The sequence below is a fragment of the Canis lupus genome, chromosome 16, assembly GCF_003254725.2.
Source record: "Canis lupus dingo isolate Sandy chromosome 16, ASM325472v2, whole genome shotgun sequence".
Lineage (NCBI taxonomy): Eukaryota > Metazoa > Chordata > Mammalia > Carnivora > Canidae > Canis > Canis lupus.
Window position 1 is genome coordinate 32,680,636 of NC_064258.1, and position 15,233 is coordinate 32,695,868.

General features: G+C 39.7%; 1 protein-coding gene across 15 annotated transcripts in view; it reads right to left on the reverse strand.

The window, feature by feature from the left end:
* Positions 1 to 1,469: 1,469 nt before the first annotated feature.
* The window catches only part of NRG1 (neuregulin 1), a 1,071,954-nt gene continuing 1,058,190 nt past the window's right edge, over positions 1,470 to 15,233 (reverse strand). For 11 of the 15 annotated variants that reach the window (XM_025422885.3, XM_025422814.3, XM_025422746.3 and 8 more), the window contains 3 exons: positions 14,707 to 14,837; positions 13,710 to 13,916; positions 1,470 to 11,013 (listed from right to left, as the gene is read on the reverse strand). In XM_025422885.3, coding sequence (XP_025278670.3) covers positions 10,362 to 11,013; positions 13,710 to 13,916; positions 14,707 to 14,837 — 990 coding nt within the window. In that variant the 3' untranslated portion in view covers positions 1,470 to 10,361. Of the gene's footprint in view, positions 11,014 to 11,400; positions 11,543 to 13,709; positions 13,917 to 14,706; positions 14,838 to 15,233 lie in introns of all 15 variants that reach the window. The other 4 variants (XM_025423286.3, XM_025423230.3, XM_025423414.3 and 1 more) reach the window with 1 other exon arrangement.

Here is a 15,233-nt window from a genome sequence, read left to right on the forward strand (position 1 = left end):
TTACCAAATCTAGTTTGAGCCATGGAGCTTCCATCCCTTAGATCCTGTGTGGTGTTTTTTTGTTTTGTTTTGTTTTGTTTTGTTTTTAACCATGATTCAGCAAACTTGGTTCCACCCCTATATGTTTCTGATTTTGTCTTAGCAACTTATTACTTTTTTCTTTTTCCTTCACAATTTTTTTTGTTATTATATGGAAGTAACCCAGATGTCTATCCATAGATAAATGGATAAGGAAGACATGAGATACATACACATATATTATATATATTGGAATATTTTTGTATATTGATATGTATATTTGATATACATAATGTATCAATGTATGTACCTTATATATAATGGAATATTACATTGAAATAAAATGCCATATGTATATATGTAATGGACTACATTATATATAATGGAATACATTATATATATAGTGGAATATTACTCAGCCATAAAAAGAATGAAACCTCTCAATTCACAAGTATGCGAAGTAAAATAAGTAGTCAGATTACTCATTTCTTACTCTTAGCTTTTAAAAATGCCTATGGTCACCTGGATTCCTCACATGCTGCGCAACCCATGTAAATACCCTAAGTCTTTAGTTGCCAGTGATTTATTCTCTAAACATCCAGCATCTGTCATGTTCCAAGTACTGTGCCAGGCATGGATACACACAGAGAGGACGATGTCTCTGCCCTCAGAGAGTACATGGTCTACTAAGGGAGGGACTTCAGTTTGGTAGAGGTTGTGAACTGGATGGAAAATACTATATAAAAGCTTGCATGACAACATATCATGAAACAGCAAAGGAAAAGCACTTTTCACGTGAAAGAGGCAGATATTTGTCATGGAAGGATTCCTAGACAAGGACACTGTCTCCATCCACAGAAGGCATAAAGGAAGTTCGTCAGAAAGATAAATCAGGGGCAGCCCGGGTGGCTCAGCGGTTTAGCGCTGCCTTCAGCGCAGGGTGTGATCCTGGAGACCTGGGATCGAGTCCCATGTCGGGCTCTCTCTGCCTGTGTCTCTGATGAATAAATAAATGAAATCTTAAAAAAAAAAAAAAAGGAAGATAAATCGGGAGAATGGTAAAACGAAGGGCAGGGTTATGTAACAAGCACAGCACTGCATGGTTGCGTAAGATCTGGAGGTGACTGACTGTTGCATCCAAAATGATTTTACTATCCAACATTGAATAACATTGAATAAAACAGTAGAAATGACTTCCTGTCAACTCCCTCTCAATACTGGCTGAATCAAAGGATAAATCTTTCTGTGCTTCTGAATATATTTCCAACTTCACCAACACTTGCTGAGCTCCCCCTTTGTCAGAGAAGACCTTTCAGCTCAGATACTTTAGCAGGCAACAATATCCTGTTAGAATTTAATTACACTGTTTCATTTTGTTTTATTTACTTCTACAGCTTTATTTTGATTATGGCAACTGGTTGAAGTTTTCCACTCATAGCACTGATACAAAGTTTCATTTGAAATGACTTTATTTTAGTTAAAAATGCAATCAATTTAAAAAAACAATATGCAAAAAATAATACAGGTGGTACATGAATATGGTAATAGTCATGAAGTTGGTACGCCAATGAGTAGAGTTTGACAAACACTAGTGTGGCATACTTGGAGAATAGAAAATTCTAAGATGGTGTAAAAGGTGACATGGGAGGTGCTACAAGAGTTTGGCAGAAGCCAGCCTGTGAAGAGCATCCTATCACAAGCTGAGGCATTAAGCTTCATGAGGAGCCATGAAAGAGTTATAACCAGGAGAATGTGCAATAAGGTTTGTGAGTTAGAGAGAAACTTCCAGCAAAATGTGAAAGATGTCCTGGAGGAGCTAAAGGAAGCAGATCAGTTAGAAGGCTAATGGAGCCTGGTGAGAGAGGAAGAGGTGCCAATGGTACAAGTGGTGGGACTCTGAGAGAGAGGATGGATTTGTTTGACATGTCAGTGGTACAATCACCATTGTCACCAGTTAGATGTGGAGGAAGAAATCTAGAATATTGCTCAGGCTCTGGCTTGCTCGGTGGGTGACCTGTGGCTCTCCTAATCAGACAAAGGGATATTTTCCCTTAGCTGTTCCTTTGCTGGATAACTGACATGAGTTTGACACTGAGTGGTACCCTAAATCCCATTAACTGTGCATCAACAGCTTAATAGGAAGGGCCCACGGTCCTTTTCCTCACACTCATGGCTAGAGATCTAACTCCTCAGACAAACAGGACAGAATTCAAAATGTATGGGGAATTAGTACCTTTTCATGTTATGAAAGAGTTTTTGGTCAAGCAAATACCGAAAAGGATATAATGCTCTCTGACTCGGCCCTAAACTTTTTTTCAAGGGTCTACAACAAATCAAGAAAAACTTTTCAGCTTTAAAAAAGTACTTTGAGTCCTAATTTCTGTTCCAAATGTGAAGTTATATTGCCCTGTGATTTCATGTCTTTCAAAACACAGGGATGAGGGGGCTCTAAACTGAGTTACCAAGGGAGGTCTCTATTTTGCAAAAACAAGGTGACATTGAAGGAAGGATGGGATCTTTACAGAGAGATTCTTGCGGGAGGGCAGAATCATTTCATGATTGGAACGAAGCTGGGTACTTGGAATTGGCTCTGACACACAGCATTTTCTGTCTTTTCATGGTGGAGAGGGTCTTGGGTATAATGGGAATTTGTTTTGTTACCTTGTTACCTGCTTAAGGACATTCTGATGAAGCCCCTTCATGCAAAGAAGATGGAAATTAGGCTCACTGTGAGAAACCAGAGGGGCCTCTAGAAAACTTGCCTAGCCTGGGGCCCCCAACCCTCTTGAAGAGAAAGGCTCAAGGTCGGGCATAGGGCAAGAAGGATCCACCTAATGAAAGTCACAGAATGGAACACAAGTGTTTGCTTAACTCTGATGATAACTAATAACATGATACAAAGTTTACATCTAGCTTATCTCTTAAAAAAAGAAGGAAATATCCTTACTTATTAGGGAGCTAGAGTTAGGATTATTTTCAATGACATATAATTTTATTTAAATGAAGGATAATGTATGGGGATTATATTAGACTCTCTTACCATTAACAATAGAACTATATTAACTACACCACAAGCCTGATGATGAATATCATGAGATTAAGTCACCCACCATCCTTAATGTAGGATGAAATTTTAAAGTATTGAATCCAAAAAGCTTCAGTCCATAAATTATTCATAAAAAGAATCCTGTTTTATGCATAAAGAATAAGTGGAACCTGGAGAATCACTTATTGGACAGATAATAGAAGGTAAGAAATATCCAGGAAAGGGTGAGAAATATCCATACTCAATGTGGTTTTTTTCCACATAGGAGTTAATTTGAGACCTGACTCCTCTAACTTTATCACTATGCAGATTTTGCTTAGATTATATTTTTTGAAAAAAAGAAAAGAAAAAGGAACATATCAGGATATCCTGGGTGCAAAGTAAGGAAAATGGATGTGCAGAAACATCCTATCAATTTAGGATCATGTTTTGCTTGTCTTACTACACATTTGAAATGAAGTTCAAAATGGTATTCTGAAAACTCTACAAAGAGTTATATTTCAGTATATTTCTGTGAAATTATAATGAAACACTCATGCAAGAAGCCCTTAAAAATTACAGACTTTATGTGAAACAGTGTGGCTACACAAGAAGCAAACATAAAATAAAGAACTTAAGTTACAACTTTAAATGCTGTTCAGTGATTATGCTGCTTAACATACAGTTGTTATTAAAGAATAATTTGCTTACTGACATAATATTGGAGAAATGATCAAACATGTTTATTGGATGAGTTTGCATGATGTAAAATATGTCATTTGGAACTAAGAGATATAGTCTCCAAAACCTAAGAACCTGGGTTGAACCAGGAAGAAGCAAATAGAAGATAGCATTTGGATGTTGACTATGTGCTAAACGTGTATGGCTTCCTTACATGTATCCAAGTGCAATCCTCATTACACACCACAGCCTTGTAAAGCTGCTTGGATTCCTATATTAGTGGTCAAGGAATAAGCGTGGAGGGGAAAATTGTCCAAACTGCCTAAACTGCTAAGTGGTGGGGACAGTGCTGACTACAAACTCCTCCTCTTTTCACTGCAGGATGCTACTTACACATCGAAATTGGGAACTCATTCCCATGACTACACTTCATTTCCTTAGAAAGCTATGTTTAGAAAAAAGCACATAGTCACTGAGTCAGGCAAATTGGGTTCTCGAGTAACTCTAAACCAAAGCCAGAGGAGCTCATATTCTTTCAAACAGAAACTTGGTTTTGGAGGTACCTTGTCTTGATGCAACAAAAGGCTGTAAAGGACAGCCTTATTTGAGTCTGGAGCGGGAAGGGGAGGAGTGCAGTGGGTAGAAATAGGAATTGTAGTCAGAAAACCTGGGTACAGCTATAATCTCTGCAACTCACTACATGTGTAGCTTCAGGAAACATTTTTTACTTTCCCGAACCTAAAATTTCCTCATTATTTATCATACCAACATCCCATGGGTTTAAGAGGATTATAAATGATAAAGGGTGTGTTAAGCCATAAAATATTATAAAATATTATTATTTATGCTTGCTAGATTATTTCTCTGCCTATGAGCAAATCTATACAGAAGCTATTAAAGATTTTTGTATCTATGAAAGTAATTCTCTAGCCCCTTTGGTATGTTGTGGAGTGGGAAGAGAGTCGCTTCCTCCATCAAATTCTATCCCAGTACGTACATTTGAAGGGGGGAAGGATGGAACTACTATCCCATTCTCTGTCTCCTCTTATAAATTGCTGGTCTCCCTCACCTGGCTTGCCTTTGAGAAGATCAGGTAGGTCATGATGGGTTTCCTCCAGGTAACAAAATCCATCTGCTGTCCCCCTGCCAAGTGATGTTTTGAAGCTCAAACACAATAGCTCACCAGAGAGGTCCAACAATGACAGTCCCAGGATCTGAGCAGGAGCCCACAGGGACATGCAGGATTAGGTCTGACTTCTCTGTCCAACAATGCCCTAAAGGTGAGGAATATTGCAGCTTACTGTAGCAGCAGGATGGTCCTGTCTTGCAAAAATGGAAAGCACTTCCATTGCCTGCCAGATCAATCTTTTGGAGGAATGGTTTCCATAAATTTATTTTATTCTGTGTCAGAAAGGGCAAGCCCAAGATAGACTACAAAGTGATTCACATGAGGTCACAAAATTTTCTACTCCCTCCAGCATCCTAAATCTCTAGATTTCAGAACTGCCTCACTGAACTCCAAATCCCTGAAATCAAGTCCTTTTGTCATTCATCTTCAGGGCAGAGAGCAGGGAAATCTAATGATGTCTTCCCCAGATATTAGGCTGCCAAGATGTTGTTGGCCTGGGTTTGACATTCCAGTCTATACTGTTGAAATGAATGGAGAATTGGAATAATAATCTAGATATTTAGATATTCTTCTTTCTCTGTACCACAGTCCACCCCATAGGCTTCTGCCTCAATTATCAATATATGTTAGGTATCTGATTTTAACCTAAGCTACTAAGATAGCTGCTTATAATTTTCAGTTTGAGGGGTGGACAAAGCCTCAGTTTCAACTTGAAGACACAGAGAAGTGTTTCAGTCTTCAATTTTTAGATATTCGTGCACTCCCTGATTTGCTGAATGGCTGGTTGACTGGATTGAATGAGTGGAACAGTGTGATGGCTTCAGGATAGCGGTGTATTAGGAATTGTGTGTGTGTGTGTGTGTGTGTAAATGTGTGCATGTGCACACACCTGTGTATGTGCATGTGTAAACCAAAGTTGACACAAATCACAAATATGAGGATTCTGAATTGTTTTGAAAAACTCATAATATAAATAATAACTAGTATAGTCAAAGGCCACTATTTGAATCTCTTAGATATCCAGACTGTTTAGGAAATGACATCAGTGGAGCTATTGCTAGGTACTAGGAATCACACATGTATATGGAGGTGGACTTTGATGGCAAGCATCAGGGAACCCTCAAGCTCCAATGGAGGCCCCTATGTACCCCCATAGGATTGTTGAACTTTATTTCATATACTTCAGAAGCCCTAATCTTATCTAGAATAATGAGTTAAATGCTTGAAATATATAAAAAGCATCACCCATGCAAATACCTATTTGTTAAAATATGGCTTTTGTTTAGGCTAATTTCAATAAGAAAAGTAATATCCTCATTTCTATGACTAAATTTCAGAATGTGGGAAATATCTCATGCATAGCCCCTTCCCTGAGCAGTAAGATGGGCATTTAGTTTGATTTATTGATAGAATGAGGGGAAAGAATCCAACTTAGCCTTATCTTCTCTTAAAACTGAATCAATAAATCCTGGGCCTGAATCAATAAATCCTGGGCCTGATGGAAAATAAATTTACTGAAGCTATATGAAAGCTGAGCATAGGTTCTGACTGGCTGCCTTTTGGGTCCTGCTGGCCACCAGATTACCTAAACCCTGGTAACAGGTTTTCCTTTCATGACTGCAGGGGAGCGTCACACTGACATTTCCATTAGTCTGAATAAGTCTCCTGCAGTCATTACAGAACATGTCAACAGCCAGGATCCAGGCAATCATGCCCTAAAATGTCCTCCTTGATATGTTATTGCCTATGGGGGGTGGGGATGTGAGAGAAAGGGAAGAAGACATCGTAGTGCTTGCTTGCGGGCCCTTTGACATGGAAGGCAGTGGTAAGCAGACCCAACAGGCAGAAGGTGATGAAAGAACAGGCATTGTGGCAAAAGCAACAGACAGAGTAGATGATCACGGGGTCCATCAGACACATTCCTACATTAATACAACTGTCGCCATCAGCTGAAAGGTGCTGGTCTAACAGACTGAACATGAGTCTGCTGAGCAACACTCCCACGCCTCCACAGAGTAGCATTTTTATTGCAGTATGTCTTTCATGGAAGATGAACAAAACTTTAAATAAATCACAATTACTTATTGCTTAGTATTTTGGATAATAAATTCTTTAGTTTATCAGTACCTCGGGGCCTTCAAATGTGCATTCTTCAAATAGTTTCAATTACATATACATTCTTTCTCCTCAACAATAAATTATTCTTAAAAAAAAAGAAAAAGGAAAAGATACATAATTTTAAAGCAAAGAAAAACAAAAAAAAAACCCATATATTTTTGACATTGATCTTAAACTTATATGAAAACAACTCTATGTTAGATGCTTAAATATAAATAATAAAGGACATTATGTTATTTACAATGTTACATGGTAAGTTGAGAGAGTCAGAAACTGACATTAACTCATAAAGACAGTAAATGATTTAGGAAAACATCCAAGTAACGTACAATGTGTATTTACAAAAGAATATATAATAGAACTCGTGATATGTGGCCATTTCCTTTTGCCCACATTTCTCTGCAGTGTTTCACGGGTCTTTGCAGATAGAAATCTCTGTGGGTGGTGGAATGGAGCCAGTACTAAAAGATAAAACCAGGCCTTCCTTATTTTCACCAATGTGAGCCATGCACCTTTTAACTCAAGCCAAAAAAAGGAATAATTATGAGCAAGTTACCCTGGATAAACTCCATCTATATCAAGACAGTCACACTTAAACAAGGAAGGTATGGTCTATTGGTGTTTGGGACACATTCACATAGACTCAGGCAGAGTGCCATTTTGTAGAAAGCATGAGGCTGTCCAGGCACTCTTGAAAAAAACAAACAAAAAGTCATACCAGGCAAGAAGGGAGAAAAGGAATCTCGAGTGAGAAAAAGAAGTTCCTCATATACTGCGCTATCCCTCAGTGGGATACGACTTCAGACTCTGGAAACAAAGTTGTTGTCCAACTTCTGGGCAATTTCTACTCCCTGAAAACCCCTGAAAGCTTGCCCCATGCTGGGAGCATTGGTTCACGCTCCTTCTTGGATTGCCACTACACTGCCTGGGTTTATAGACAGGGATGGTTGAGAGAGCCACATGGCAACTAGGCATCGCAAAGCTGGTGGCAGTAGTGGCCTCAAGTGCCCTGAGGGGGCAGCTTGCCTTTCTTACCAAGGCAAGCTCTTGTTCTATAGGTGAAAAGGCTGCCCCAGCTAATATGCCACCTCTCTGAGTGATCAGAATCAAGCTGGAAATAAAATTTCCTCTTGTCCTAAATGTTCATATATATTTGCAACCGGAAAATGTATAGCGATTTTCATACTGAGGAAAGTGTTGGTTGCTCTCAGCAGAAGATTTTATTTATTCCTGAAATTCTCCACAATGGGGCATCTGAATACTCCAATACCTAAAGAATTTTGAAACAGAAATTTTAGACTTTTCATTAATGGTAGAAAGTTCTTTATTGACATAGTCTCTGAATGAGCCAAGGCCTTCAAAGGTAATATTAGCATAATTTAAAGAAGCTCCTTGGGTTGACTGCCTTCTTCCCCCTGCCATGAGCTTACTTATTTCTACAGAACCAAGAGCACAGAGAAGTGGCATGTGAGTAAGGAAGGATGGTTTAGGATACCAAATATTCAGAGTAATTTCAAGGACCTGCAAACACACATCTCTGCAGGTTGTAGAAACAGAAAAGGAGCTTAATGACATGACTCATGCCCAGCCTGCATTTTCCCAAGAACTGCCTGCATGTCACTTCTTCCCATGAATTTTAACATAGAAATTTGGTGAAGAATCTAATCCAGTTCACCTGCAAACAAGAAACAGTTGCTCTCGCTGACTTCATGCCTGGTATTTTGAAGCCCCTGACGACCTGTTTCCCATTTTGTCCCATGGATCCCAGGAAGCCACTGGGAATCTCAGTAAAGCTCTAGCCTGATTTGACACATCTCAGGCAGGGCATGAAATGGGGCCTGCTTTTTTTTTTTTTTTTTTTTAAATCCCCTTACTTTCCGGAATTAGCATTTGTTCCAAATGTTAACACCTATTGGCCTTCCTTGGACATAACAGAGAACATGCGAAGTTTAGACCCATCTTCATCCTGTTTTGTGACAGTAAAGCAAAAGGTAAGGAAGGGGGGAAATAGATGATACAGTCTGCGGATTGAGAGGTCAGTACACAGATGGGGTCACTTCTGCAAGTAAAGATGCAACCTTTCCAACGCTATCAACATTCCCTGATAAATTGTCACTTGTGGAAGGCTCTTGCTAATCACAAATCACATGCACGTTGGCCATTCCTGACAAAAATGCATGGTTAGACCTGATCGATGCAACATTGAAAAACAAGAGAAAAATCATGAGGAGAAAGGAGTGGTCAACAAAACTGTTTGAAATTGCAACTAAGTCACACAGCTCTTCTCCAAACCAATGCCTTCTATATACATTCACTCCTTCTAGACAGAACTCATTCTACAACAGAACTACTTCCCTGTGATGACTAGTCACCACCACGCACGGCAGGCATATTTCACTGCAGAAGTATTGCAGACAAATCGCTAAGTGTGCCATAACATGTCTGTTCTTGAGCTGATAAGACACAACCAATCGTTTGCTCCAAAATCAGTGAAAAACACAAGTCAGGAACGATTGCACCTCTTTCAGCTATGGTTTGATTTTTCAACTAGATGACCTGCTGTGTCATTCCCCCAGAAAGTGAGGTGGAGTTCTCTTATAAGGTGATGGATTTACCCTGATAGCAAGTCGGAAATCGTTTTCTCTGCTGTCCCCCAAACTGTTGCTCTTTGTCAAGAAAAATAAACCCAAACAAAGCAAATGGTAGCTCTTTTTAGTGAGAGCAAGCTGTCTTCTGATTAAGAATATAGTTTTTTTTTTAAATCACAATATTACTTTCTTCCTAATATTTAACATTACTTAATGCAGTTTCCTGCTGTAATTAATAGTAGCATGCTGTTGGATCTACTATTATCTCAGAGCCCAATGAAGCAAACCTTTGGCTGGCAGAGTAGACACAACTCATTTCATATACTGAAAGCAAAAGAAAACTTCGTACAAAAGAGAAGAGTATTTGGATGGATGTGCCATTACAAGACGTACTGATCGGGCGCTACTATAAGCAAACAGAGGGACAGTTGCAAGTCTTGCAAATCATACATCCCGTCAACATCATAATGCAATGCACGAGAAGCCAGCGAAAACTGAATAAATGGGAGGTTTTGCTGAAATACGGTGGAAAAGCAATCACAGTAACTGTACAAAACTTGCTCTCAACATAACAGAACATAAAGGCACCATTGATATCTTTCTCGTTTTGAAATACTGTAAAAAATTGCTACATATGGCACATAACACATTTTTACATACATATATTTAATTTATAAAAGTTTTTTTTTCCTGTTTTCTATTTGCAGAACTGCTAAAATAAAATAAATTGTTTAATTTAAGGTGGAATACTTTATTATATAAAATAAAGTTTTACAGGTGAATCTATGTGTTTATTTAGGTTTTATACAGCGATAGGGTCTTGGTTAGCGATTACACTAGACAGCCTGGCCTGCAATTCTTCCTGCGTCGAGAAGCGGCCTGCTGGGTTAGTCCTGCTGTCCGCCAGGCGGAAGGCAGGTGCTGCCTCCAGACTGGCCGCCAGGGGGTTCTGAATGCCCAGGAAGGGTGTATCTTCCCCTACTCTCTCATCTTCTGTTTCGCTCTCTGAGTTAGTGCCCTCAGCACTTGCGTTGCTGTCCATTTCCAACCTGTTGGCAATGTGGCCATTGGGCTTGGTTCTTTTGGCCCTCCGGCTACTGGTGAGTTTCTTAACAGGCTCTTGAGCTGGCTCGTACTCCTGGGTGGTTTCATACTCCTCATCCTCCACTATCCTCAAGGGGCTAGGGGGCAGGCTGTTGCTCTCATGTGCGGGGTTATGGTGGTAGGAGTTGAACTGTTGAGAGTGGTGGTCATACTTCTCCCGCAGCCGTGGTGGAGTCACAAGAAGCAGAGGTCTCTCTTCTTCCACAAAGGGGCTGACTGCCATGGAGGGCATGGACACCGTCGTGCTGGACACAGGTGGAGACGTTTCCGAAGGGGGAGATTTGGGGGAGCTTGGCGTGTGGAAATCTACAGGTGACATACGAGCCGGGGTGGTCATTGCTGACACATACCTGTGTGAGCATAGAATACCCTGCATGAGTGCGGCAGAATGAGAGGCATATAGCAGGGAGGGCAAGGGGACAGAGTTCACGATATTATAGAATCAGAAAACAAAGAATTTCTATGCGTTGTCTACTTCTCGATTTTTAATGCGAAGGACATTCGGCACCCTTGGAATCTAAAATTAGGTAACCAAGAGTTTCCTCATGGGAGTACATGCAAAGATCAGCTACGTTGCCTAACTCATCAAAGCTTTGGGGATTTTCAATCTCATCGTGATGTTAAATAAAAGCGTGTGAGTCAGGACAAAAGGGCACTAGGTCCTGGAAAACTTTCAGTTTACAAGGACCAAGGTGCAGGGATTTGGAAGGGAAAGAAGTATTACTTGGATACTATACCTTCCTAAAGGCCAAGGGGTCTTAGAGAATGAAGCCCAAATGGGGAATGGAAGAAGATCTAAGATGAGTTGCTGATAGCTGGATCTGCATGCATTTGGATCTGTGTGCCTTGTTTCTCCTTAGCTCAGCTATAAGGTTATGTCTTATAAAAAAAAAAAGAGCATAGTAACTTAGATTTATTCCTGATAACAGTGTAACACATTTGTGTGCTTTCAGTTTTTCCATGAAATGCAACTTCTTAACATTTATTTTGCAACTCTCCATCCCAGTGACCAAGACATTCAGAAATAAGCCTGAGAGAACCTTATGTTGACCTCCTAGGTACATCCAATCTCTGGTCTCCCTGTCTTCAAAAACCCCTGGCTGCATCAATCTATGGCTTAGCTTTTGTGACTGCTCAAGGGTTGGCTGTACTGTGCTTCCTTATGTCATGTTACATCCAATAGTGCTCAGTAAATTTCATTGTCAAGACACCGAGTGCGTTTTTAAAAAACATATTGTGCTTTCTTCCCCTACAACAAGAAGACCTGACTTAGCACTGAGGAAGATGTGACTTATTCAGAGTCACATTTCTCAAGTTTGATAAAAAATGTTGCCATGCATAGCACCAAAGGACTCTTTTCTTCACATTGATGTCACAGAGTTTAATTTGACATGACCTGTGATGACACAGGACACCATTATCTGAACTCTAGCTAACGGGAACAGGAATCTATTAACTTTCCTGCTTTTCAGCCATGATTCAGAGTCAGATGGATGTGAGGTCTAGCTGTATCTAAAATGAAAAAGTGTCTAGAGATGGAGATACCTGGGGCTCAACACTTCAACTTCTGTTTTGGGGATACTTAAGCTCTCTGAGAAATGCTAATCCAGATTCGGCCCACATATAAAGGTGGCTCTCCATGCTCTCAAGGTTCGGGTATATGTTGTAGTCCTAGATAATATTTGCAGTATGCATGGAAGCCTACAACAGCAGGTAAATGTCAGCCTTTGGAGAGAAATATCACATGTAGTGATGAAGAATTAATACCTAACCTCTTTCTTGGGTTTCAAAAGAGACTAGATTAAGACAGTTTCTTAATGCATAAAGATACAATTATATGTATTTAAGACTAATGTTTTAAATGGTTTTGGACCATGCCTCGTTTTCACAGATGAATGACAGAGGAACCTCTAATTCTATAAAGCTCTGAAATACCATTTTGGGGTAAAGACCCTTGAGGAAGTGATCAGCTAGTTCTATAGGACCTACTGGCCCAGAGCTAGTCATTCTTTGTTATAAGGACTTCCCAGCCAGTCCATGAGTGGGAAGAGTCTATCAGCCTTATCTTCACCCATGAAACCAGGTATGGATTTGACGTTATGTAAACCTTTCCACAAGTGGTCAAAGATTACTCTGAGATGCTGTTACAGTAAACAAACAAACAACATCCCTCTGAGTCTGAAAACAAATGAGTAACAGCTTTCTGAGGTGCCACAAATCCTGGTTGGATACAAGTCTCTCCCAATTTAAGTGAAAATGAATAAAGAGACCCTATAAGGTATTCCTATGAGGCATCCCTTACTTTACTTTCCTCTATTCTTTATTTTATCTTGTCTGTAACCCTCGCCTCCCAATCCAATCCAATCCAATCCAATCCAATCCAATCCAATCCAATCCAATATCCCCAGAAGAAAGCGAAAACATTCTGGAATAAAGCAATATCTGCTTTAAAAACCACATGTGAAGACTGTCAGATACAACATACAAAATATTTATTTATCCCTTCTTTGAATTTCCTAAAAGGAATATTATATGGTAGAACATAAGTAGCTATTCCCCATGATGGTCCTTGATTTAATTTAACTGAGACTGGAAGGTCAGAAGGAGTTAGCACATGAGAACATGAGACCAGCTCAACCCGAGTTTGGGTGACTCAGCAAATTAGAATTCTAGAAGGGTCCTTATTGATCATTGGTGCCATCTCTCTAAAGTCTCCAAATGAGAAAACTGAGATCCCAAGTGGGTCTGAGCCTAAGGTCAGAGCTAGAACTCCAGGTTAGCTGAATCTTCCACATCAAACCATTCCCGCTCCTTAAGAGTCTGTTGCCCATCAGCCCCTGGGACAATAGCTCAGATGAAATGACTTCAGCCCAACAAAAAGATGACTTCATCAACTAGAAAATGCCTAGAACAGGCAACTGCTGCCTCTGATTGTCATCAGAGTAGATTTCCTTGGGTCTCTCCCAAAGAAATCTTGAGTCTACTCATGGGGATTCTTCTACTGGGGTTCTTTCTCCTCTGTAGTAGCTCTGCCCTTTGGTTTTACCTTTCACTATGAGGAGAGTCTCGGTAGGAGTCAGGGGTTTCTCTGGCATGCCTGAGGAAGCTGTTACATTCGCGAGGGCCTCCCAAGCCATTGAGTCGTCCTCTTGGGCCCCCAGAGGGGCTGCTGTGCCTACTGTTTTCTACTGATGACATCATGATTACAGAGTGGCTTTCCGAAATGATGCTTTCTGTGTGCCCATTGCTCCAGCTGGAAATGTGAGAGGCAAAGAGATATATGTAGATATTTTTTAATTACATGCAAAAATGGAAACGAAAGGAAGTGACCTGGTAAGTATTTCTAACTTACTGGTGTATCAGCAGTTCACTATAACATTACTTGTCTCAGAAGAGAATTATTATTTGCTATAGCGAGGATCCTGATTTTGTTTGGCTTTGTAAGGATACAGTTTATGCATTTGTTTACCTGTTCAACACATATATACCAAATATCAGTATATACTAAGTGTTCTTACAATCTCCCTGTCCTTGAGTAGCTTAGGTTAAGGAGACACTGGGCCTATGAGGTATATTTGGCGGTCTAGGGTTGGCCTTGGCAGCATGCATATGGATGCATGTGTATCACCAAGGCATCTGAGAATTTAGAGTTAGGCTAATCGAATGAGCTCTCATGTGAATTTCTAAGGGCAGTCCAATCATTGGAAGAAGTCAACTTCTAAATATTACATAGCACCTAAGACCGATAATTCAATGAGTAGTCAGGCATGAGGAAAGACAATCTCTAATGGGGAACAATAATCCTGTGAGTGGGTATTATTTTCATTTTCAGTAATGAAAAAATTGAGGCTCAAATTTAAACAGCAACTAAGTGGCAGAGTCAGTTGTTGTCCAAAGTCTGTTTTTATCCAAATCTTACATTTTGCTATATGTCCTTGCCTCATAAGTCTTTCCTGTTCCTTTCTTACGCACTGAGAGCAAAAGACAATGTAGAGAAATTGACTCTTGGAGTAGTGCCATGCAATTTTTTTTCATTCTCATACCTGTGACTAGGAGTCTGGGTGACGGTGGTGGAGTGGTGAGCTGTTGAGGTATAGTGACTGGTGGAAAAAGATGTTTCCGCTTCTCTCTCAACAATATGTTCACTAGAGATGACATTTTTAGATACATATTGCTGGATAAACAAAGAGACACAACTTGAAGATTCATATAAATCAAAACAGTAATATCATCATCATACACAAAATCTATTCTGCTCCATATACCTCATAATAAATTCCATGTCTCCAATAGTCAGATGGCAAATCCTATCCTGACTTTATGGCCTTGAAATTCAGTAAATGAAATTAATGAATTATCCTTTGGATGTGCATCCAATCTTAACTGTGTATTATGAGAAACAGACCTATTTCTTCTATCTTATTTCCAACTGGCAATGTGAGTGGAATTCAATACAAATCTCTGCCCAATATTCCTTTTTGTCAGAGTTGTTATAAGTGAAGAAGAATAACAGACAGTTGAATGAAACAAAAGCATACAGATGTTTTGTCCTATATCAAATTCCAAGTCA